We start from the raw sequence: 27,009 nt of genomic DNA, 5'->3' as shown, positions 1-27,009 counted from the left end.
GATCACTGATGAATATTCAAAACGGAAAGATAAAAAAATCAAATGGCAAAATCAAAATCTCAGATATATTAAACAAACGGATAACCACTGCTATATCAATGACTTGGTATAGGTATGTATTGTGGATATGCTTGAATTGACTCCTTTGCCTTGATGTCAGTGCCATATACATTTCCAGTATTATAAATGTAATAAATCCAATTAACTTCATTATCTGCTTCAATAATCGAAATGGTTATCACACTATAGAATTGTGTTGTACTGATAACGATTATTTAGAAATATAGTATGTTGCATTTCTTCTAATGAAACTGTAACTAATAGATTTCTATAATTTGTGTTTTTCCTTTGAAAAATATTAATTGTCTAACCTATATAACATAATGTCAAAAAAGTAAACCGTAGTTATACTATTTACACTTGGTCTTTTATTGTTTTGTTGTTTTTTTGCCATGTAATTTCAGTTTATGAGTTTCAGTTCTCTTTTTGTATCTATCGCCTCTCTTTCGTAACAAAGCAAACTTTAAATAATAATTTCGTCATTTTAGCTTCTGATCCACCAAACGTATACATTACTCCCAGAAACAGCAATATGTCTGTACATAGACACGACAATATGACATTAGAGTGTGCCTTTGTATCGCTTACTAACATTACCAGTTTTAAATGGATCAAGCATGGAAAAAATGTACTAACAGTTTTAAATGAAACAACTCATCCAGATAAATTTAGTGTTAGTCTTTCTGAAGCTTCTCGCAACTTATTCCTTTTTAAATCTGATTTTATACTTGAGGACGCAGGTACTTTTCAGTGCATAGTTTCTAATGAGAATGGTGAAAATGATGACAATGTAACCGTACTCATATATGAAGGTAAGTTTACTTATGACAACTGTACTTGAAAAAAAACAACCCATCAAACAAGTTGTTTGGTTTTTTTAAGTGTTGTTTTGCACGATTTAATTTCAAAAACAATTTATCGTTCTATCAGGCTGTATAACTTGAATTATAAAAAAAAAGTATGTTTTTGTAAACGATATAAAACGAAACAAAAGAGATAATGAAAATCAAAAGTAAAAGAGAGGTATACATTATGTGTACAATGTGATGGTCTATCAAATGGATTAGAATAAAACAACAGGTACCAAAGCAATACACAGTAAGTAAACCAAAGATAATCAACAAATGATTAGTCAATGATAAAAAAATCATGAGACGTTGCAAGGTAAATTGGTAATGGTAACATGCTAAATATTCCCCTTTTCCTCGTGTAAAAATTTGAACTTTTCAGTACAGTTTTCATAACAACATTTCTAAAATACGATACTGTATCTACAGTTATCGCAACAATTTATATATACTAACGATAACAATGTAAAAGCTGTATACAGGAAAGATATTGATAAAAACTCTGCAGAATCACCTTGTGGTCTCAAAAGCGGTCATTTAAACTTTGGCAACAAAAACAACTATGCATGAGCATATCTAAATTTGTCTTAAAATAGAAATGTTAAAAATGCCGCGAAAATTTAAATCATTATTCCAATAGATCTATCGGTTGTTTATATTACAAGTTGTCAACCATTGTTTATGTACTGATGTATATGTCTTTCCCTTTGGATTGATAAAAATAATAGAAAAGAAAAAGGGATGAAAACAAGATATTTGATGTCAGCTCCCACGGAAAATGGGGGCAAATTTTATGGAGAAGGGGTTATTCACAAATATTTATATTTACTGTATGATCCTGTATGCATGCTGGTTCTATAATTATGTTTTGGGGTGGGGTGAAATTTTGGCATTTCTATTATTTGGGGTGCAAAGTTCATGATTAATTTATGCTGATATACCCTGTGATTGTTTCATTTATATTTCTATAATCACAATGACAATTATTAATAAATCTATTGAATATTCTATTTTATGTGAATGTCGTTGTCCATTTCAAAAGAATTGTGATGTGCCCAATACTTTGTTTTTACAATTTGGTATCCATAACTACTGGGTTATATATATATAGTTTAGCCAACGTTGATTTAATGTTGGTAATACAATACAATGTTAATTCAACATTGAAACAATGTACTAATTTTAACGTTGAATGGTCAACTTTGAATCAATGCTGAATGTTTGTTGATCAATGTATAACCTAATTTCAACAAAGATTCAACGTTGATTAAAAAAGTGTGCCTGCAGAGTAACCATTAAAAGCGTTTGTTTTGATAAAAAGAAAAAAATACATTGAACAAAATGTAATACACACACATAAAGACACACATATACATGAGTATATACATACATTTATATAAACGTGTATTTTGTTATCAATCAGAAATCCCTAATCCTCAAGTTACATCTGAAATATACCCGCTGAATCTTGGTGGAGACGTACATTTGGAGTGCATGATTGATGTATATCCAGAAGTAACGGATGTTTGGTGGACGAAAGACGACGGACTTATAGTTATATCAGATAGTCGGTACAACGGATCTACTCCACAAGAACCATCACTCAACATATCAACGACTACAACAGACGATATTGGATATTACAGATGCTGTGCAAACAATTCCAGAGATTCCAGCTGCAGTAACGATATTATACTTGGATGTGAGTTTACCTTTCGTTTCTACAAAATTTTGCTCGTTTTTTTTTTATATAAAGTATACAATGATGTAGATATCTTATATATGTGACCTACAGTAGTAGTAGCATACTAAGTATCTGACAGAGAGTTGGAACGAGTATCAGTTGATATAATATTATTATTTCAATTTCACTACAAGGGTCAAATATCAATGACCTGATGGTAAATAGTTTTTTCGAATCCCTAGCTTTACCACTTACTGTTTGTGATTTTATAAAGGATGTAATGCATGCATAAAAGGAGACACTTGTATTGTCTTGTCTTATCTGGTCTAGAGATATTGAGATTATGATCATTTCCATTAAAAATACTTTTGTCTGTATTCAGGGGAATAGAGCTCCAAGCAACAAAATCGGGCACGAAACTTATTGTTAAAAATGCACATTCTCGTTCCCGAATTTAATTGTTATATTACGTCATACTTAATGTTGTGTAATGGTCAACGTAAACGAAAGTAGGCTATGGTACTGTGCATATATGATATGTTTATTTTTTCAGTTTCTTAAAAGAAAACGGACTTCTTATAATTTATATATTGTATTTATTCAAAATGTGGAGTCATTGGAATGTTGCATAAAAACAGGGTCTGCTCTGTTTACAACAAAGTATGTTGATATATGAAATTAAACAATACATGCACATACATGTATTTCGATGCTATGTAATCTTTAAACAATCGAGACTTTATCTTAATTTACTTGTAAAATTCATTCTTTTTAAATTCATTCCAAATTTGCTGGAATGTCTAGGAAAATTTTACTTTGCTTTAATATACCGTAACGTATTAGTAATCTTTATAGGTATACTGTTGGTGTTAAATCATAAATATAGTATTGTTGGAATTGACTTCTAATTTCCTATTTCCTATTTTTTTTTTTTTAAATGTGTTTATATCAGCATACCAAACACAGTTACTTCACCATTCTGATGTCGATCTTTAAGTTCTTGTAGGCGTTGACTAAGTTGCGTTTATATCCTTATCTTTGTTGGTCGTACTCACCCGGCATGGTACTGGATATCAGTCACTTCGTAGCATATATATTTTTGAATGTGGCACTTGGATCAAGGATCATCTTCCGTAAGCCGCTGTGCGATCTTCCTTCGTGTTTTGTCGTCCTTGGTTCTTCGGTTTAGTAATGGTTCCATAACTGTGTGTTGCAATCAACACAGTTTGTTTTGACGTAGTCTGTAAATGTTGTTGTATATACGGTTTCATCTCTTCCAATGCATGGAACCAGACGTCTTCTACCTCTGCATGTGGTACGAGAGTAAGAACTGCTGTCCTGTTTATCAGTTGATTAATGTCCGGTTCTCCTTTATAGTTAAAGTACTTTATAGTCGAGTGCACTTTACGCAAACATCACTGTGTTTAGTCAGAGCATCTACTGATCATACATACATTTTAAGATAACTAAATTTGAATTGATAATCAGCTGAAATTTAAAGAATTTATACTCCTTTTTTTTATTTGATTGCATTATTTTAAGCTTTATTTAAAATTAAAAAAAAGCATGTAATCACAAATGATGGCATACATATTTTATTTTTTATAAATAAAGTAACAATATAGATATATATTTTACAAATGAGAATTTTTGTATTTTTTAATGAAAAGTTCAGTATTCAGATGATTTTATTACTCAGAAATGTTATATATTTATCAATCAAAAGTGCATTTATATAATGATTTAAAATCATGGATTTCTTATATTGTACTGTTATACCACTGTCCCAGGTTAGGGGAGGGTTATGATCGTGCTAACATGTTTAACCCCGCCACATTATTTGTGTATGTGCCTGTCCCAAGTCAGGAGCCTGTAATTCAGTGGTTGTCGTTTGTTTATGTGTGACATATTTGTTTTTCGTTCATTCTTTTATATAAATAAGGCCGTTAGTTTTCTCGTTTGAATTGTTTTACATTGTCATATCAGGGCCTTTTATAGCTGATTATGCGGTATGGGGTTTGCTCATTGTTTAAGGCCGTACGGTGACCTATAGTTGTTAATGTCTGTGTCGTTTTGGTCTCTTGTGGACAGTAGTCTCATTGGCAATTATAACACATCTTCTTTTTTATATTTATACAGAAAATTATTTTATTTTGATATATTTGTTTTGAATTTATGTAAAGTGTCTCCACATGACGCTCAAAATATGGTTGTCAACCAATATATGATGGCCATTGTTATCCAATGTACAAAGTGTTGAAGAACGATAATGCTCAAACACATTGAATGACATTGGCATAAATAAATAACAATGTTTTATAAACTACAGAAGGGGTTATTACATATAAGATGAACTTATCACTACAAAGACTTGAAAGTACTTGCAAAACCTTCGTTCCCGTGAAAACTCAGAGTAATGTGTAACTGTCCGACGGGTTCCAAAGTCGACAGCATAAACGGTCGATGTTTTCAGGTTAATTTAAGATCGTAGGTACAATTGGTAGATATCTGGTTACACTATATCTTATCTATGATGTGCCGCATTTGCCTCTATAAGGTAAAACAGTCCGTGTGTGACCAATTACATCCAATATGGTATGCCTTTCATTGGCCACTTTCTAGCAAATTCAGACTTTACTATATTAATTAACGTGTCTGAAGACGAATTTGTGTAAAATATTTTTTTTGGTTTTTAATCCCTGACAATATAAATAAACTGAACTCTTGAACAGATCTTTTCAGGACGTCGGGTTTTGTCTATATTTTTGTGTGACTTCAGGATTTACACATGTTTGGACTCGGGGATCAATGATTATGTTTTCGGGATTTAGAATAAAATGCTTTATTATTTCAGGATTTCATTATTCAGCTTTTGTTTTTTTATTGTCTTCAAGGAAATTCGGGATAACACACCTTCTACCCATTCTCACTCTCTTCAACAGCCAATGTCGAGGGTAAAAAAGAAAATCATCCTTTATGAGAGTTTGAATTTGTTAAATATTTGCATTTTTTATAAATCACAGAACCTGCAGATTTTGTTATATTTCTTTATGTGGAAGACTAAAAAAAGGGGGTGTATACGACTTCCAAAACTTGTTCGTTACTCAACACTTTATATACTGAAACAATTAGATATATTAATCCATTTGGTGTTATAGTATGAAATACTGGTTCGCAACTAATTGTCTTAATATATCTACAATATTTTCCCTCATATTGACATCAGTTTAATAGAATAAAATTGAGAAAGGAAATGGGGAATGTGTCAAAGCGACAACAGCCCGACCATAGAGCAGACAACAGCCTAAGGCCACCAATGGGTCTTCAATATTTATTTAAAATGGCAACATGTACAATATATTTTAACAGATATATTTTATTTACATATTATAATTGTGTTCCTAATGCGCCTTACGGACATTGACCCAGTGATTTATGGGTTTACATTTAATATGGAAATCCCTATCCAAATTTCGCTCAACCATATAATCGTGGATTCTAATAGGTAAGAAAGATATGTGTGTGTACCCTCCTTGCTTGCCTCGTTGTGTCATTTATAAACTGATCAAAGATGCGGAAAATGCCAACGGCACTTTCAAAACCCATTAGTCAAAGAGAAACTGACACCACCACGACAAAAAAAGATCCGAAACAACAAAAAGAAAAACATGTCAACAAAAGTACTAAACAACGCAATACGAACAGAATCTGATCTACTATTAACATCCGTCAAATTTTCCATCTCATTAACTGATGTCACAATAGATAAAAAAAAAAAGGCGGGATTTTTGACTCAATACTTAACCACGGATATGCTGTGGTTATCTCTGAGACATTGCAAAAACACAATATCATTTCAAAAAATCTCTGAGAACAACTTATATACTTATAGATTATCGATGATCATGTCAACGTGATTGATGTTCTCGCTTGAGCCGGTACGGCGAAAGCGAGAAAAGCAATGGAGTTGAGATGACCAATGATAATCTGTTTATCGATATTTTACCTGTGACGACGTTGTCAATTTCATGTTAATTTTGTTAGCAACACCACGTGCGTCCTTAGGTTCTAGCGATAATTTTCCATCTCAAGCGATTAACATGATATGAAAAATTATCACCAAAAAATATCAAAGGAAAAATGCACAAAAAAGCGATAATCTACATTATTCAAAGATACAAATGTTATGGTTCCATTATGTGATCAGGTAATTTTTTTTTTTACAGATGCGCCTTTTATAATAAATTCTACAGATTATGCAGAAGGATTCATTGGGAAATCAGTACATGTCAATTGCGAAGTGAAATCAGCCCCTAAAATACTTGATGTTACGCTTCAATCTGAACGAACGATTTTAAATGCAGATGTCTTCAACATATCCACTGGAATTCATCAAAAAAAGTTCACATTTACAATTAACGAACCAACATTACAGGATAGTGGAAATTATACATGCAACGCAACTAATGAGCACGCATCCAGAATGAGTGAGGCAATTACACTAGAAATATATGGAGGCAAGTTTTATTATATTATTTCTTTCGGCTTATAGGCTGTTTTTACGTTTTAATGTTGCTTTAGCATGAATTGTTTAAAATTAACTGTCATATATTGTTCAGTAGAACACTTCCTATGTTATATTTACTAAAATAATAATTCACTGTTTTACTTGATTTATTTCACTTGAATGGGTGGAGTTTAACCCGTTCGCTCATCATATACCAGTCCATCTATAGACAGGTGGATTGGGAACATATCAGAGAAAATTCTTCAACTTATGCAGACGGATTTCCTTTATAAGACCTCTATGCATATGTCCGTTATTCTATAACGTTTTGAAATACTTTTTTCTTCCTCATATTCCAAATGCATTTTATTTGGGGATTGGGATAAGTTGAAAATAGAATTGATCATATATAAGGAAGTAAATATGGGGTATACATATTTGATTTTTTAAAAATATGTTTTTATAAATCAAGTTTAAAATACAATAGCCGATACTTTTAAAAAAAATACGCTGCTTTAGCACACATAAATGCTATCAATCTTAAACTATTTTATTCGTTCCATATCGTACACTCAGGCTTTTTAGCTCACCTGGTTTCTCATCACTTAGCGTCCGGCGTCCGTCGTCGTCCGTCGTCGTCCTGCGTTAACTTTTACAAAAAATTTCTCCTCTGAAACTACTGGGCCAAATTTAACCAAACTTGGCCACAATCATCATTGGGGTATCTAGTTTAAAAAATGTGTCCGGTGACCCGGCCAACCAACTAAGATGGCCACCATGGCTAAAAATAGAACATAGGGGTAAAATGCAGTTTTTGGCTTATAACTCAAAAACCAAAGCATTTAGAGCAAATCTGACATGGGGGTAATATTGTTCATCAGGTCAAGATCTATCTGCCCTGAAATTTTCAGATGAATCGGACATTTCGTTGTTGGGTTGCTGCCCCTGAAATGGTAATTTTAAGGAAATTTTGCTGTTTTTGGTTATTATCTTGAATATTATTATAGATAGAGATAAACTGTAAACAGCAATAATGTTCAGCAAAGTAAGATCTACAAATAAGTCAACATGACCAAAATGGTCAGTTGACCACTTTAGGAGTTATTGCCCTTTATAGTCAATTTTTAACCATTTTTCGTAAATCTTAGTAATCTTTTAGGAAAATCTTCTCCTCTGAAACTACTGGGCCAAATTGAACTAAAACTTGGCCATAATCATCCTTGGGGTATCTAGTTTAAAAAATGTGTCCGGTGACCCGCCCAACCAACCAAGATGGCCGCCATGGCTAAAAATAGAACATAGGGGTAAAATGCAGTTTTTGGCTTATAACTCAAAAACCAAAGCATTTAGAGCAAATCTGTTAGAGTAGTAAAATTGTTTATCAGGTCAAGATCTATCTGTCCTGAAATTTTCAGATGAATCCGACATTCCGTTGTTGGGTTGCTGCCCCTGAAATGGTAATTTTAAGGAAATTTTGCTGTTTTTTTGTTATTATCTTGAAAATTATTATAGATAGAGATAAACTGTAAACAGCAATAATGTTCAGCAAAGTAAGATCTACAAATAAGTCAACATGACCAAAATGGTCAGTTGACCACTTTAGGAGTTATTGCCCTTTATAGTCAATTTTTAACCATTTTTCGTAAATCTTAGTAATCTTTTAGGAAAATCTTCTCCTCTGAAACTACTGGGCCAAATTGAACTAAAACTTGGCCATAATCATCCTTGGGTATCTAGTTTAAAAAATGTGTCCGGTGACCCGCCCAACCAACCAAGATGGCCGCCATGGCTAAAAATAGAACATAGGGGTAAAATGCAGTTTTTGGCTTATAACTCAAAAACCAAAGCATTTAGAGCAAATCTGTTAGAGTAGTAAAATTGTTTATCAGGTCAAGATCTATCTGTCCTGAAATTTTCAGATGAATCCGACATTCCGTTGTTGGGTTGCTGCCCCTGAAATGGTAATTTTAAGGAAATTTTGCTGTTTTTTTGTTATTATCTTGAAAATTATTATAGATAGAGATAAACTGTAAACAGCAATAATGTTCAGCAAAGTAAGATCTACAAATAAGTCAACATGACCAAAATGGTCAGTTGACCACTTTAGGAGTTATTGCCCTTTATAGTCAATTTTTAACCATTTTTCGTAAATCTTAGTAATCTTTTAGGAAAATCTTCTCCTCTGAAACTACTGGGCCAAATTGAACTAAAACTTGGCCATAATCATCCTTGGGGTATCTAGTTTAAAAAATGTGTCCGGTGACCCGCCCAACCAACAAAGATGGCCGCCATGGCTAAAAATAGAACATAGGGGTAAAATGCAGTTTTTGGCTTATAACTCAAAAACCAAAGCATTTAGAGCAAATCTGTTAGAGTAGTAAAATTGTTTATCAGGTCAAGATCTATCTGTCCTGAAATTTTCAGATGAATCCGACATTCCGTTGTTGGGTTGCTGCCCCTGAAATGGTAATTTTAAGGAAATTTTGCTGTTTTTTTGTTATTATCTTGAAAATTATTATAGATAGAGATAAAATGTAAACAGCAATAATGTTCAGCAAAGTAAGATCTACAAATAAGTCAACATGACCAACATGGTCAGTTGACCACTTTAGGAGTTATTGCCCTTTATAGTCAATTTTTAACCATTTTTCGTAAATCTTATTAATCTTTTAGAAAAATCTTCTCCTCTGAAACTACGGGGCCAAATTTAACCAAACTTAGCCATAATCATCATTGGGGTATTTAGTTAAAAAAAAATGTGTCCGGTAACTCGGCCAACAAACCAAGATGGCCGCCATGGCTAAAAATAGAACATGGGGGTAAAATGCAGTTTTTGGCTTATAACTCAAAAACCAAAGCATTTAGAGCAAATCTGACATGGGTAAAATTGTTGATCAGGTCAAGATCTATCTGCCCTGGAATTTTCAGATGAATCGTATAATCGGTTGTTAGGTTGCTGCCCCTGAATTGGTAATTTTGAGGAAATTTTGCTGTTTTTTTGTTATTATCTTGAATATTATTATAGATAGAGATAAACTGTAAACAGCAATAATGTACAGCAAAGTAAGAACTAAAAATAAGTCAGTATGACCAAAATAGTCAATTGACCCCCTAAGGAGTTATTGCCCTTCATAGTCAATTTTTAACAATTTTCTTAAAATTTGAAGATTTTCAATAACATTTTCCACAGAAAGTACTGTTATAGATAGAGATAATTGTAAGCAGCAAGAATGTTTAGTAAAGTAAGATCTACAAACACATCACCATCACCAAAACACAATTTTGTCATGAATCCATCTGTGTCCATTGTTTAATATTCACATAGACCAAGGTGAGCGACACAGGCTCTTTAGAGCCTCTAGTTTGTATATCTGTTTGGTGATACTGATAGGTGATTATAAATCAGTAATAATAATTATAACGACAATCATCCTTATCACACAAATCTTCGAATAGACTGTTCTTATTCAAATTGAAACGTAAGCTCCGCCCGATCAATTGAAATAACATTGGCAATACATGTATAGTAAATGATTGCAATCATTAACTTTGTTTGAGTTTTAGCACTTGGCAATCACTTTACAATATAATCTAATATCATTAATTCGTATATTTTAACAAATTTGATTCGTTTAGGGATAGTCACATGTTAAACTATATTTTCGAAGGTAGAGAGAAAACGGCGGATAGCAAAACGCATATTGCACAGCAAAAAAGCATATGCACAGTTATTTTTAGAATACATAAAAACCAATATACTTTGTGACGTCATGTAACATGTGTAATGAATTTCAGGATATTGTTAAACGATCTTAAACGTTTTAAAACCAACGATATCTGTGATCGATTATTTGACGAAAAAAGACAAACAAACAAAAAAAGCAATTGTAATAACAACTATTATTCCATATTGGTATTAATTTAGTAGGTTTCTCTATATGAATTTGAGTTTGAATAAAAAAGCATATTCACCTGAGAAAGTGTTATTCACCGCGCCAAACGTCACGCGCTTTTACATGCAACGTTATGGTAAAATGTTTCATGTAAAATTTGTTTTGGTATATGTTTGTCATTTAATACATTTTCTTCTCTCGGAATATGGAATAAAACAATTACTGTCTTTTGTTTCGGTAAATATTATACAATTACTGTCTTTTGATGAGGTAAATATGCGGTTTTATTGACTTTTGAAAAACTGATATTCACTGAGGCCGACGGCCGAAGTGAATATCAGTTTTTCAAAAGTCAATTAAACCCCATATTTACCTCATCAAAAGACAGTAATTGTTTTATTCCATATTCCGAGAAAAGAAAATGATTTAATGACAAACATATTATACCAAAACAAAGTTTACATGAAACGTTTTAACGTAACGTTGCAGGTAAAAAGATGTGACGTTAATCGCGGTGAATAACACTTTCTCAGGTGAATATGCTTTTTTTTTATTCAAAATCCAATTCGTATAGAGAAACCTACTAAAATAATACCAATATGGAATAATGGGTTTAATTGACTTTTGAAAAACTGATATTCACTTCGGCCATCGGCCTCAGTGAATATCATTTTTTCAAAAGTCAATAAAACCGCATATTTACCTCATCAAAAGACAGTAATTGTATAATATTTTGTTATTGTCAAGGAGACAATATGATATCTATAAAATCCAAACAAAATCAAATGACGATTTTGATACAAATATGGTCGGAAATTAATAAAATAACAAATATATCCTTTGTATGAGGTCAATAAGAATATATCGACCCACAGAAGTATATCGATCTCGGACTTCGTCCTCAGTCAATATACTTCTTTCAGGTCAATATATCCTTGTATCGACCTCATACAAAGGCTATATTTGTATAATATCGCCTTGAAAACTTTACAAATGCGCATGCTTTCTGTGTGTTCAATTCATTTTTGTTTGAACAGAAGCACATTAAAGTAAATTCTTCACCTTATGCAGAAAGATTTTCTTTGCAATACATAGGTTATTATATATTCAAACTGTTTTTTAGCTCACCTGACCCGAAGGGCCAAGTGAGCTTTTCTCATCAATTGGCGTCCGTCGTCGTCGTCCGTCGTCGTCGTCCGTCGTCGTCGTCGTCGTCGTCCGTCGTTAACTTTTACAAAAATCTTCTCCTCTGAAACTACTGGGCCAAATTGAATCAAACTTGGCCACAATCATCAATGGGGTATCCAGTTTTAAAAAAATGTGTCCAGTGACCCGGAAAACCAACCAAGATGGCCGCCATGGCTAAAAATAGAACATAGGGGTAAACTATAGATTTTGGCTTATAACTCTGAAACCAAAGCATTTAGAGCAAATCTGACATGATGTCATATTGTTTATCAGGTCAAGAATTATCTGGTCTCAAATTTTCAGATGAATCGGAGAACCCGTGGTTGGGTTGCTGCACCTAAATTGGTAATTTTAAGGAATTTTTTGCCGTTTTTGGTTATTATCTTGAATAATATTATATATAGATAGAGATAAACTATAAATAGCAATAATGTTCATCCAAGTAAGATCTACAAATAAGTCAACAAGGCCAAAATGGCCAGTTGACCCCCTAAGGATTTATTTCCCTTTATAGTCATTTTTATTTTACAATTTTCATTACTTTGGTAAATTTTTGTAAATTTTTACAAGATATTTTCCTCCGTAACTAAAGGGCCAAGTTCATTATGTATAGAGAAAATTGTAAGTACCAAGAATGTTCAGTAAAGTAAGATCTACAAACACATCACGATCACCAAAACACAATTTTGTCATGAATCTGTGTCCTTTGTTTAATATGCACATAGACCAAGGTGAGCGACATAGGCTCTTAAGAGCCTCTAGTTTTAATAGTTTACAGTTCTTGGTCCTTGATCACTTTTCGTATTTATCTATTTTTTTTTCTTTATGGAACTTTATCGAATTCTATTAATTTTTTATAGTGTTTTTATTTGATTATGAACTATTAAGTATCATAAAAAATAAATATCTTACATTGTCGCATTTTTTACTGAAAAATATCATTAGATCATAAGATAATTGACCCGGACAAGTTGACCTGATAAAATTTCACGGCCTGATCTCCTAAAAGTTCTTCGTTTTGGAATTTAAATTTGGACCTAGATCATACCCGATGGAGGTTTTTAGTAAAAACACGTGTGTTGTGTCAACGAAGAATATTTCAATTGTCTCCTCCTCCAATCCCCCCTCACGATTTTCATTGAATATAAATAGTGAGTTCAATATCAACACACAAGGTCGTCTCTCTTTCCAAAATTGAATGGACATAATATACTTTTGAAAATAAAGTTCATTCTTCAACCAAAGCAGGTCGTCAGTAGTTCCTAAACCTGATGAATTGTCCTCATGTCTAAAAGGTCAAATCACAAAAATACTGAACTCAATCAAATGGTAAAATCAAAAGCTCAAACACACCAAACAAATTGATAATTAATTTTGCCATTTTTTTTGGATAACTTAAATTACAAGAAAAAATGGTCTGCAGGTAAGTGCTATTTCTAAGAAAGCATATAAAATGTAATATGTCTGTTATAACGAACCATAATCTTCGTACCAATCACATACCATTTCGTACCATAATATTTCATACATTTCATTTTAGAAATATAATCACATGCATTTTGTAACCCGAAAATATAAAAAAAAAACATCAGATACCGGAATATATATAAATAAAGGCAACAGTAGTATACCGCTGTTCAAAACTCATAAATCCATGGACAAATAACAAAATCGGGATAACAAACTAAAACCGAGGGAAAAGCATTAAATATAAGAGGAGAACAACGACATAACACTAAAGTGTAACACACATAGACAAAATCCCACGAGAATAACAAATATAACATATATATATATAACATCAAAACCAAATACATGAATTTGGGATAGACAAGTACCGTGACACGTCTTATCGCAATGTGAATTTACACTCAAAAATAAGAGAAAACATATAAAAATATATAAAACATAATAATTATCAAAGGTACCAACCATGCTTATAATTTAATACACCACATGCGCCTTTCGTCTACATAAGACTCACCAGAGACGCTCAGATGACAATAGTAAGAAAGCCAAACAAGTACAAAGTTAATGTGCATTTATGACCCGAAATTTCAAAATGTGTGCCAAATACGGCGAAGGTTATTTATGTCTGGGATAAAAAAAAATCCTTATTATTTCGAATAATTCATACTTTTGCAAACAGTAAAATGAAGATGACTATATATTAGATATTCGTGTCAACACCGAAGTGCTAACTACTGGGATGTGATACCCTAGATGACGAAACGTCATACAATAGTGGCCTTGACCCAGTGGTGTAAATAGTTATCAAAACATTTATTAAAACGTCAGTATAGGGAAATTAAAATTGAGAATGGAAATGGGGAATGTGTCAAAGAGACAACAACCCGACCAAATAAAAAACATCAGCAGAGGGTCACCAACAGGTCTTCAATGTAGCGAGAAATTCCCGCACCCGGAGGCTTCCTTCAGCTGGCCCCTAAACAAATATATACTAGTCCAGTGATAATGAACGCCATACTAATTTCCAAATTGTACACAAGAAACTAAAATTAAAATAATACAAGACTAACAAAGGCCAGAGGCTCCTGACTTGGGACAGGCGCAAAAATGCGGCGGGGTTAAACATGTTTGTGAGATCTCAACCCTCCCCCTATACCTCTAACCAATGTAGAAAAGTAAACGCATAACAATACGCACATTTAAATTCAGTTCAAGAGAAGTCCGAGTCTGATGTCAGAAGATGTAACCAAAGAAAATAAACAAAATGACAATAATACATGAATAACAACAGACTACTAGCAGTTAACTGACATGCCAGCTCCAGACTTCAATTAAACTGACTGAAAGATTATGATTTCATCATATGAACATCAGGCACAATCCTTCCCGTTAGGGGTTTAGTATCATACCATCATAACATATATGAGAAGAACATAACCCGTGTCATGCCAACAACTGTTTTTAGAATAAATGTGTTTAGTTCCGATGCAAAGACCTTATCAGTGACTCAATATTAACGCCAAAATATGCAATCTTTAATGACTTGACAACAGTATCGTAATTATATCCCTTCTTAATAAGTCTATTCAAAGGTTTTGTAAGTTTCTGAGGTGAATACTGACACCTTTGTGCTTTATAAAGAATATTTCCATAAAAAATTGGATGTGAAATACCTGAACGTATTAGAAGTCTGCATGTTGAGCTATATTTACGAATGATGTCTTTATACCGATGATAAAATTTAGTAAATGTTTTGACTAGTTTGTGATATCGAAAACCCTGGTGTAATAATTTTTCAGTAATACATAAATTTCTCTCGTTAAAATCTAAAACATTGTTACATACACGAGCGAATCGTACAAGTTGAGATATATAAACACCGTAAGATGGTGACAAGGGAACGTCACCATCTAAAAACGGATAATTAACGATAGGAAATGAAAAATCATCCCTTTTATCATAAATTTTAGTATTCAGCTTTCCATTAGTGATATAGATATCAAGATCGAGAAAAGGGCAGTGGTCATTGTTAGTATTAGCTTTATTTAAAGTAAGTTCAACAGGATAAATTTCATTAATATACATACTGAAGTCGTCATTATTGAGAGCCAAAATATCATCCAAATATCTAAAAGTATTATTAAATTTGTTTATCAGATGTTGTTTCGATGGGTCTTTGCTTATTTTTGTCTTATTTTTTTCTTGGCTTATTTTTGCCTATTAAAACCAAATTGTCATACTAATACTTACATTTAATACTTCAAGTATTTATCATGAGCTAAGTATGATATGGCAAAATTAATTTGTATTTGGGATAAAATTATACATGACACTCTAATCGAACACAACATCCTACCTTAGAACCTACCTCAGAGATAACCAGCCTTGGTCTTACTCTTAAATGCTGCATGCTTAGGGGAAAGCAGAGAACCGCAATGTCTGGTCTTTAAAAACCGTTACCTTTTGTACACGAGGTGAGCACGCTACCATGAGAACCTCAAACTGTGTAGGCAACGACGAGGACTTCGATGCGGCTATAATTCTATAATTTTTTGTTACATCTGCAGTCTACATATATATAAGAGGATGTGGTATGAGTGCCAATGAGACAACTCTCCATCCAAATTCATTTATTTCTTATCATCATTAGAATTGCAATGTATCGTAACTATAATAGTGGAAACACATGACCAATTCATTTTCCATATTTGTTTTTTCTCGTTTGATTTTAATATGATATATATTTTAAAAAATAAACAATAAACAATATATAGTATTCAAGGAACACAACCATCTGACAACCTATTTAAATATTAAACGTTTTTCGAATCGTGAGAAAATTTGACCGTGATTGAACGATAGCAATACATTTTGCGTTTGATAGAATTTGTCTTTAAAAAAACAACGACAATCAACTGTAATCATTAACAATTTCTAATTCTAATTTATTTTTTATTTCAGTTCTATTTCACAACCAATCTGATAAACACATTACATTTGGGGAAAGAATTACCATCGACTGTGCCGTAGAGTCCTATCCACCGATTACTAATTCAACAGAAATAACTTGGTCATTAAATGGAAGCTGTGTTAATACTAAAAACATAATAAAATTTAAGCAGCCAACACCCACTAGCCTGACCATCAATGATGCCACGTTTGGTGACCAAGGGGAGTACACATGTGCTGTTGAGAAAGATATGATTAACGGGACCAGTGGTGGATTTTGGCTTAATGTAAATGGAGGTAAGCAAAATTTAAAACTTATTGGTATGCTCGAATTATTGCACCAAGAGAAAACAATATGTATCCGCACTTTTTTTTTAAATTCGCTATATCAAAGTTGGATGTAGCTGAATTATTAACTCTAGGGTCACTTACCAAGAGTTTAATACGTTTTCCTATTTATTTGTATTGTAGTCCTGTAATATTATGTTGTCATTTCTATGTTATATTTAACATTGCCATTAAAGTGCGAGGTTTGGCATGCCACAAAACCAGGTTCAACCCACCATTTTTTCCTTTAAAAATGTCCTGTACCAAGTCAGGAATATGGCCATTGTTATATTATAGTTCGTTTCTGTGTGTGTTACAATTTAACGTTGCGTCGTTTGTTTTCTCTTATTTTTGAGTGTAAATTGACATAGCGATAAGACGTGTCACGGTACTTGTCTATCCCAAATTCATATATTTGGTTTTGATGTTATATTTGTTATTCTCGTGGGATTTTGTCTGATGCTTGGTCCGTTTCTGTGTGTGTTAGTTACATTGTAGTATTATGTCGTTGTTCTCCTCTTATATTTATGCGTTTCCCTCAGTTTTAGTTTGTTACCCCGATTTTGTTTTTTGTCCATGGATTTATGAGTTTGAACAGCGGTATACTACTGTTGCCTTTATTTAACAGACGTATAGAATAAACGGTGGATTTTATTTTATCCCACAGCTTACAATTTATCTTGTTAGTAATTGATTGCTAATAACTGTTCTACTAAAATCAAGATGTGAGGCGGTGTCCTCAAGGAGGAGATTAACAATTTAACAGTTATAAATTAGTACAGAGATCGATGTTAAATGAATATCTTGAACAAGGGGTTAGTGCACATTGCGATCTACTAAAGTTACTGATATAAATGAGGTCTACATTTTTCTCTGAATATCAAGCAACTGCAATTGAAAAGAAATCCATTCTCAATTTTATAAATGAACAGCCAGAATTCACATTTAGTTAATGACATCTGATAATACTAGGAAATAATGTATTGACCTATATAGATGAAATAGTAATAAATATTCCGCCGGATATATAATAGTTTAAATCTATTTTCAGACTTTCCGAATGTGAACAGTAACATCATTTACAACACAGTGCAACACTCAGCATTTATAAGTGTAAACGAGTCAGCAGACTCAATTTTGATACTGACTTGTAGTTATGAATCCTTCCCAAATGCAACAGGTCTAATCTGGGAAAAGCAAAACGGTGATAATATACACCCGTTGTCAGGAAAAGCCACTGGTGGTACTTTGGATAACCCAAACATCACGTTCACTTCGGTAGAAAAATCTGACGAAGGAAATTATACGTGCTATGTCACAAATGCAGTAGGGAAACGTGCTGGAAACTCAGTATACATACAAGTTAATGAATGTAAGTTTTTGTCCTTATTACACTTTATAGAAATTTCTCATATTATCCATTTGCTGATTTTTCACTAGTCTTTCATAAGTCCCGCCCAAATAACAATATGTGATGATTAAAGCAACGGATAATACTGCCTGAAAGTAACACCCGCTGACCCCGAGTTTACTGATCCGGTGAGAATCAACTACCGCTCGCCGGTAAACAAAGTCTTATTTATACTTCAATTATCTTTCTAATAACATAGCGCACACTTGAATCATACGGCGTTGAATGTATTAAAAAAAGACACTGCCCTTTGATTAATGTCCTTCGGTGATTTACATACTTGATGAATAAAATTATTACCTGCGATTGCGTTTTGGGTGATATCTATTTCTTCGCTAACACCTTTATCCAAGGGTATTATGTTTATATTATAAGATAGATATGTGTGCATCATCATGCAGAGAAAGATTTGTGTTCTCAGAATACTATTGATAAAGATTCAAAGAATAGCATTGCAAATGGAAATGGGGGATATGTCAAAGAGACAAGAACCCGACCAAAGAGTAGACAACAGCAGCGAGAAAATCCTGCACCTCATGTGGTCCTCAGCTGGCCCCTAAGTAAAATTGTGTAGTATTTCAGTGAAAATTGGCGTCACACTCAACTCTAAAAAATATAAATGAACTAATATTGGTCAGAGGCTCCTGACTTGGGGCAGGCGCAAAAATGACAGAATAAAAGAAAACTGATTTCACCTGTGTCTTGAAACATATTACGCTTTCTGTGCAGAAATAGGTTAGCTGTCGTGTTATTGTATATCTTTGAAATTTAGTAGTATCGTGTGTATTTATTGAAATCCACCATAGGTCCCCATCGGACTCACTGTGTTAAAGAAGAGTTAAATATTTCGACTGTTCATAGACACACCGGATTAAAATTCGTAGTTAACATTATATCCAAGTAATTTTATATCGTACTTACACAAATATGATGTGGTATGATTACCTTCGATGCAACTCTCCACAACAACATTATTCATACTTTCAAATCCCGTATTGTATCTCTTTTTCAGCAATGTGTCCATGTCTCTGTTCATTCAAACAAAAGCTTGAGTTTTGGAAGAATAAAAATTTTACGAAGGAAGAAATGTTAGAATATATGGCACCTTTCTTGAAAAAAACCCTTGAGGAAATGAAGCTTGAACAGAACAAATTGTCCAAAAACATCCGCAAGCGTACAAGTGCGAAGGATGACAGGACATCTTCTCAGCAGATTGGATTAGTGGGTATAGTTTTCATTGCCGCTACTTTCGGAGTGATAATTGTATTCGATATCATTGCCATCAAAAGATATTTGCTAAACATCAGAGAAGCTTTTAATAGAGTTTAGATAATTTAATCTTCAATTTCTGCAATATTGGCTTAAATTATGTCAGTAAAAATGTTTGGTATACACACCTGTTTAGGTTAAAGGCAAGAAACGAAAATCTACAATTTTTTTAAAGAATATTTTTTTTAACTCAGTAACTACCTCTGTAGACAGATGTGATAAATGATAAAATTTACATTAAAAATTAGATTCTGGATTTTTTAAAAGCTTGTGATATAAAATAATGTTTCTTCTTACTGAAACAATGTTGCAGGTTTTTGGCAACTAGATTAGCAACATTTTCATGATGGCGAATTTTAATAATAACTTAACGCGTTTTATTTATCATAATTTGCCTTATGTAGGAACAAAAAAGGATTTTACAAGACAGTTTTTGGAGGTGAATTGTCCTCTCTTTTTGTTTTTTAAATATATTTTAATTCTTCTTTATTTCAATATTTTCAAAATCAAAGTCTGTCCATACCTAAATACCTTGCTGAGTGTAATGAAACATTTGTCTTTTGTTAAAAGTATGGTGGATTTAAACCAGTTATGTTATCATTTTGCTTATATTTAACACTCCCATGAAATATCTAATGGCCCCGTATTCGCTACATTTTCTATTTTAAAAAGCCATAGTGTCGTAAAGTTGTAAATAATTGTATAGCTGGAAACCTCCATATTTGTTGTTTTTCACAATCATCATTCCTAATAGTTGTAGTTTCGTACCTCGCTGAAGCCCTTTACAAAACAATTCAGAATCCCGCAATATATTGATAATCACTTACATGTTACCGTATAGCGGGTTATTTTTAGCGGGTGTAAGATTTAGCGATTTTCATTCAATAACTTAAAGGTATATTTTGGCGGTTATTATTTTGGCGAATTCAAAACTTTTATCAATACCTTTGCATGTACACTTTTAAATTGGTGGAATTATTTTGGCGATTTTGTTCTATCCGCGAAAATAAGCGAAAATTTACACTCCGCGGAAATAACCCGCTATACGGTATTTAACACTACAATCAACCCAATATTTAAAATTATTTTGTAAACAGTACATAATCTTGGACTGTAAATGTTAACTGCTAGCGTTTTTTTTTTTAAAGAAAACCACTTACATTGTTGTTCTAAGCAGATCTAAAATTTTCTTTTATATTCGTGATTTTCAACCATTAAATGTTATTATCTGCTTATGACAATATTGCGATTTTTCGCTTATCTGTACGTTATATCAATATTCAGGGCATGTATATCATTATCTCTATTTTTAAAATTCATTAATCATAATAGATGATAATACAAATCCTTGTTTAAACATTTATAGTTTGTATTAAACCATTCATTCATATTTCCATTTATACATGAGCTGCATTATGTATTTAGGAATAAAGCTTCTCCTAGTTTCATTTTATTTGTGGAAGTTAAGGTGCTTATGTGATCAATGGTACTTTTGTCTTTCATAAATCATCCTGCCCATCGTCAATTATCTTATTTTCATCAAACTTTTGTCTAAACTTTCATTGAAAATGTTACAATGTATATTTATTTAAATGGATCAAGATTATACCACTCACGGTAAGATAAATGATCTCGAGGCTCTGGTTTTGAACATCTGTGTATTGGGATTATAGATCCCTCATTTCACCTATCCGGTACTTGACCAGAATTAAAGCATATGTTGAAATATTCATGAAAATAGAAATAGCAGAACCATTTTGACACTGAGGGTCAGAAGTGATCGGCAAAGGTCACGTTTTTATTGCCTACAATTTGATTTTTATTGTTGTTAGTTTTGTTGTACATGTATGCGCCAATGTTTTTCCGTTCTTACATTGAATTGGTGGTTTTCCGTGTTGTATGTTAAAGTTGTACATGTAGACATCAATGTTGTCCTAAACTTGCATTCATTTGTATTGTTGACTTTCAGTTTCGAATTTTCCTTTAAATGAAGTTGCTTGGGTACTCTATCAGTCTTAAGTTTTTAAACGAATTTTATCTCACCTTCACAAAGGATCGGTGTATACTGTTGCCGTCACATTCAATCAGGCATTTATCTGTTACTCATAACACTTTTAAGTTGATATTCATGTTTAAACTGATTTAGAGACCCTCACAAAAACTTTTTTTTCTTACAATGACTTTGAAAGTTTCTGTGGACGTACGAGCTTTAATGTTTTCTGTGTATTTCCCACTTCTTTTTTATATAGTACATAAACTTTAATGAGGTAAAATTAAATCATTGAATTGTTTTATATATATATAACATGAAAAAACCTGGCCAAGACAACTCTACTCCTACCTTGTAATTTCTTGTACATTTTCGTCTTCTCTAAAAATCTTTGGCTCACGGAAAACAATGCCATATACTTTTTAATCATACAAACTATACAATCTCGGAAATGCATTCTGTTTCTATTTTCAGCAAGTTACGTATTCTTATTTGTAATTATGATGTGTTTTATTATCTTTACGTGTTGTATTGCATATTTGTGATTGTTAAAAAATGTGATAAAAAAAAATGTGAAATATCTAAGATTTTTGTTTAATATTTGTATATGTTTGCATAATTCTTATTAAAATATTGAGAGAAATGTCCATAGATTTACATATGCCCCTTAATCTGTCATCTTAATTTCTGACAATTAACTGTGTTTGTTTTGGTATTTTATCACAGCTTCCTGTAGGAAGGATTAAAGATTGAGCACGATATTTGATATGGCGTCCCCACAAAATTAAAACCGTAAGGTGTCATTGTACTTATATTGTTCGGTGGGGTATCATGCCAAACTCTAAAAAAATCGTTTTATAAATTAATTGTTATGAAGGCTTAACCGTAAAAACCTGTTTTTATTTGTTGATTTATAAATCTTCTGAGATCTTCTTATCAAATTAAAATCGACCGGTTCAATACGCCACTTGATAAGTCCCCAAACGATCAAATGAACAGAAAATGTTTTAAAATGATATGTCTCCTAAAGACCAAAATGAACGAAAAACGTGATAAAGATTTCGAAGATTAGGACGAGCACACAGAAAACCAAATGACATTCGTTTAAGTACAGATTATATTTTTATGTACTACAATACCATACAAGAACCAAAAAGATGTTTTTTAATTTTTTGTTTGTAAAAACCGACTTGCCATTAACTGTAAATAACAAGTATAAATCTGCAGGAGGCATATCATTATAGACAAAGCTTTTGCTTAATTGCTCTTTTAGGGTATTTAAATCTGTGTGTGACATTTACTTTTTTGTACATATATCTAGTTTATATTTTCTTCAAATTTACGTATATTGTGTAAAATGCATAAAACATATTATTATATTGTATTACTGTCATTATATGTTGCTTATAAAGCAGTTGGGTTAAAAAGATGCGTTGTTGCATAATGAATTAAAGAACATTTTAAAGTTCCTATCAGAGGATTATGATTTAAAACTAAATGACACTTCAGAAAACACAAAGGTCATTTTTTATACTTTTCGACAGCTTTACAGTTTTAAACAAGAGAACAAAATTTTAAGGATAAAAAATGAGTTAGGTAAAATCATATGATCAGAATAGTATAAGCATAGAAACTGATTTGTTTACTTCATAATATTTTAAAAGAGAAAACACACAAACTACATACTACTCGACAATATACGTAGGTGTTGAATTGGAATATAGCGTTAGCATAAGGGATTGAAAGTTGTATCTCTTTTAATAAATAGAAAAATTGACAAAACATGTGAGTCGGACTTTTTAAGTTTACTTTAAAACGTATATACATCACGTATACGTCAAATGAAAGGAATGTTCTAATAAGTAGTATGACAACATATAGCAGTAAGTGCATGATATATAAAGCAAAACATTCTAAGAAATTGCAGAAAAGAATACCCACAGTATGACTTTTTATTGTTATTTTTTAGCCTCGACAAATTTGTTTTAGAGTATTGAGTAAAAGAGGGGATTGGGGTATACGTAAATGAGACAGCAACCGAACGACACAAATTTCCGAATGACATCGGAAGGTCAAGGCACTGTATATAAAGGATCAAATATATTACATCAGCATCTCTATGCATGTGTTTGCACATTGGGTATATACAATCTTGTGTTAAACTATCAAGCTATTTTTGCGTAACTGTTTTAAGACTCTGGTGAAATCTGTCAAATTTTTAAACTATTATCTTTATTGAAATGCTATCACTACAACTCGTCTTTCCTAATAATTAACAGTATATAAACCTTTTACAGCTAACAATGGATTAAAATTATATTAAAATATGATAACATTTATAAAGTACGAAAATCAGGTACGGGCTTTCAATTTTTATCATTTCGAATGTTCATTTTGACATTTCTAAGTTCTAACTTGACATTTCCTAGTTTGAACATAAAATAAGGAGATGATCGCCAATGAAACAGCTATCCTTCAGATACCAATGACGTAGATGTTGGAAATAAATAGGTTGTCGTACGTCCTTCAACAATGACCAAAACCGATACTACATAGCAAGCTAGAAAATGTCCCGACAAAATAAAACGGAAAACAAACTCAAATGCGAAATCCAACAACCAGGTTTAAGTACAAAAGAACAAACTAAAAAAAAAATGTCATATACAATAACAAACGACAGCTCCTGACTTGGGACAGGCATATACAGAAAGTAACGGGGTTAAACGGATATAAACGCACTATCCATTATCCCTTACCAACCCGAGACAGGTGTGTAACGTAAGAACACAAGAACACATTATATAATCAGTTATAAAGGGCGTGACTCATCAGATCAAAACAAAACAAAACAAGCAACTAACAAAAACACTATTGAAATGGCTGATGTTATCCCCTATAACTTGCGACAACTTAAAAACTTTTACTGGTTGTCCATAAAAGGAAATATGTTTCAGATCGAAAGGAATAGACCTTTGTTTATAATCTTTTGTCAATTATATCAATCAAGCACATAATTTTTCAAAAACAAATGTTTTTATTAACAATATTCTAAAACAAATATACCGAGGCTATTATATGTATTTATGGTTGTTATAATGTTTTTTATGATATATAGATGTGGTACTTTATTTATTCATAAATCATGTTTCATTTACGTAAGATACAAATATGTTTTAAGAAAAGATATAAGAATGTACATGTAAGTTATTTTCATGTAGGTTAGAAAAATAATGATACTCCATTAGTACACAGATTGGACTAAATAGATCTCTCAGGTCCATAATAAGGTCGTGTTTGATTGCAAGAAAACCAGATACGGTTTCAAAATCCGGTCTTTCAAAAACTTACAAATGCCTCCTCCATAAAAAGTAAGAAAAACGAGTATATCAAAACTTTATAGAATAGCGACAAATGCATATTAGCAACTGCTGTCGTCATATTTTTTTCTTTTATATAGTACATTATATCCAAAATGTTACAATTTTTACATTTTTTTAAAAATTCCGTTTTACATAAAATCAACTGATGTCTCTCGCTAATAAATTTACTTTTGCACATATAGTGTTTGCATATTTCATCCGGATCAATGACCACAACACTACATTTCATTGATGATTTTATCCCAAATCACTTTTCTAAAGATGGACTCGTCTATAATAAACGAACCAGTTATATAACGCTCATTTTGACTCTGATAAATCTTGTTTAAGGGCAGGTTTCATCGTTACCTAAATCTGAAAAAATCCGTAAAATAATTTGTTGGTTTTCAAACCAGGTTCTTTGTAATCAAACACGGCCAAACTGTTTTGTGTATATGTCAAACACTCGTCGTGAACAAGTTATGATTTTGTATTAGCTATGGCTCTAGTAATACGAATTGATGTTTTACAATTTTTATTATTTGACCCAGGTTTCCTATTATTGTTAATGAATGTTTAAAGAATATATTTAGTTTGCGTCATGTGAACAGGTTTAATTTAACCATTTCATTCAAACTCTTTATTGTGAATATACATATTGAAGATGAACGTATTGTATTCTGCAAAGGAAATTATGTTGTTATTTTTTGGTTTACCCATAATTATATTTTGTCCTTAAAAAAAAATCAATTGCAATAATAGATTTGAAATCACATTTTTTATCAAAAATATAACACTTTTAATTTTGATTTCCTAGACAAAATTTCACTTTGTTTGTATGAGACAAATAGGATTTGTTTAATTGCCAAGATTCTTTCATTCGTGTATACTTGGCTAAAAAGTTATTTCATATTTTGATTAGTTTTCAATTTTATAATACATTTTGTTATAAGAACGATAAGTTATCATAAGAACAAACATAAAAAAACAAATGTCTTTCAACGTTGGTCGATTGCATCCGAATCGACGGACTCGATGTTATCCTGTTTTATGAACGTTTCAAATTGTTTTTTTAATATTGTTGTTGTTTTATTTAATTTTTGTTAGGGGTGGGGGATGATCACTATTACTTTAATGAAGTAAACGTCAATCATGAAAAAGTTGAAAGTTATTTTCCTTTTTTTTTTAATTCTTGTCAACCGCTAAGTCCGGTATATTTCATTTATTTAGAGGGGTCAAAAAGATGGGTATTAATTATATTTTTCATCAGATATAAATTGAATAGTTTTTACGCAATATTTAAGCTAAAAGATATGGAGAGTCATATTTTATCATTTTCGTTTTATAAATAATGTGAGAAATAAAAATACTGTGGACTTTCATCTTGTAGTAAATACTAAACCTTCAGTCAGACTTCAAGAATATGAGCTAATTTTGTAGGGGTTATATAGTGCCTATATATATATATATATATATATATTATATATATATATATTTGTGTGATGCTACTAATTATAACTTGTCCACGGCGTTTGTATAATATTAGATCCATAAACTATGAAATTTTGTGTACGTTTCACATAATGTTTTGTTAAATTATTCAATGTTTGCTAACTTGTAACTTTAAAAAGTTCAAATTTAAGCGGAACCTAAACGTGTTTTTGAAAGGAACATATTCTTACTCGAGAGAGTATATGTTGCAATTACTAAGTAATCTTTTTAATTTGTAAAAGATAAATGCAGAACTGCAGTTTTATTAGAGATATTATCAATTTTTAGGAACATTGCCTGTAACTTAGCAAACCTCTAAAAATCTTGTAAATGTTTATGTATCAAAACTTATTGAAAAATGTAATAGAGTTACTGAGAGTCACAATATTTAAAGTATTAGGAAAAAGTATTGTTTTGAAAGCAGCCTTTCAGTTTATGACACAGCGAATGATTAAGTATAGTAATACAGGCAGTTAGTGGAAAGCGAACGAGTGTTTCATTTTTTTTTTCATAAAATTTTATGTATGTTGATGTATTTTTTACAAATAAATATGCAAGTTTCA

General features: G+C 31.9%; 1 protein-coding gene across 1 annotated transcript; it reads left to right on the top strand.

Moving 5' to 3' along the window:
• The first annotated feature begins 555 nt into the window (after positions 1-555).
• On the top strand, positions 556-27,009 carry LOC143064303 (cell adhesion molecule DSCAM-like). The gene is made up of 6 exons (XM_076237043.1): positions 556-872; positions 2,332-2,610; positions 6,819-7,109; positions 16,612-16,896; positions 17,978-18,298; positions 19,350-27,009. The coding sequence occupies exons 1-6, from the start codon at positions 593-595 to the stop codon at positions 19,664-19,666; spliced, it is 1,773 nt and encodes a 590-aa protein (XP_076093158.1). The 5' UTR covers positions 556-592; the 3' UTR covers positions 19,667-27,009.

Source organism: Mytilus galloprovincialis, chromosome 2 (assembly GCF_965363235.1).
Source record: "Mytilus galloprovincialis chromosome 2, xbMytGall1.hap1.1, whole genome shotgun sequence".
NCBI lineage: Eukaryota > Metazoa > Mollusca > Bivalvia > Mytilida > Mytilidae > Mytilus > Mytilus galloprovincialis.
The sequence above is the reverse complement of the archived record's forward strand: the minus strand, read 5'-3'. Positions and strand labels throughout refer to the sequence as shown.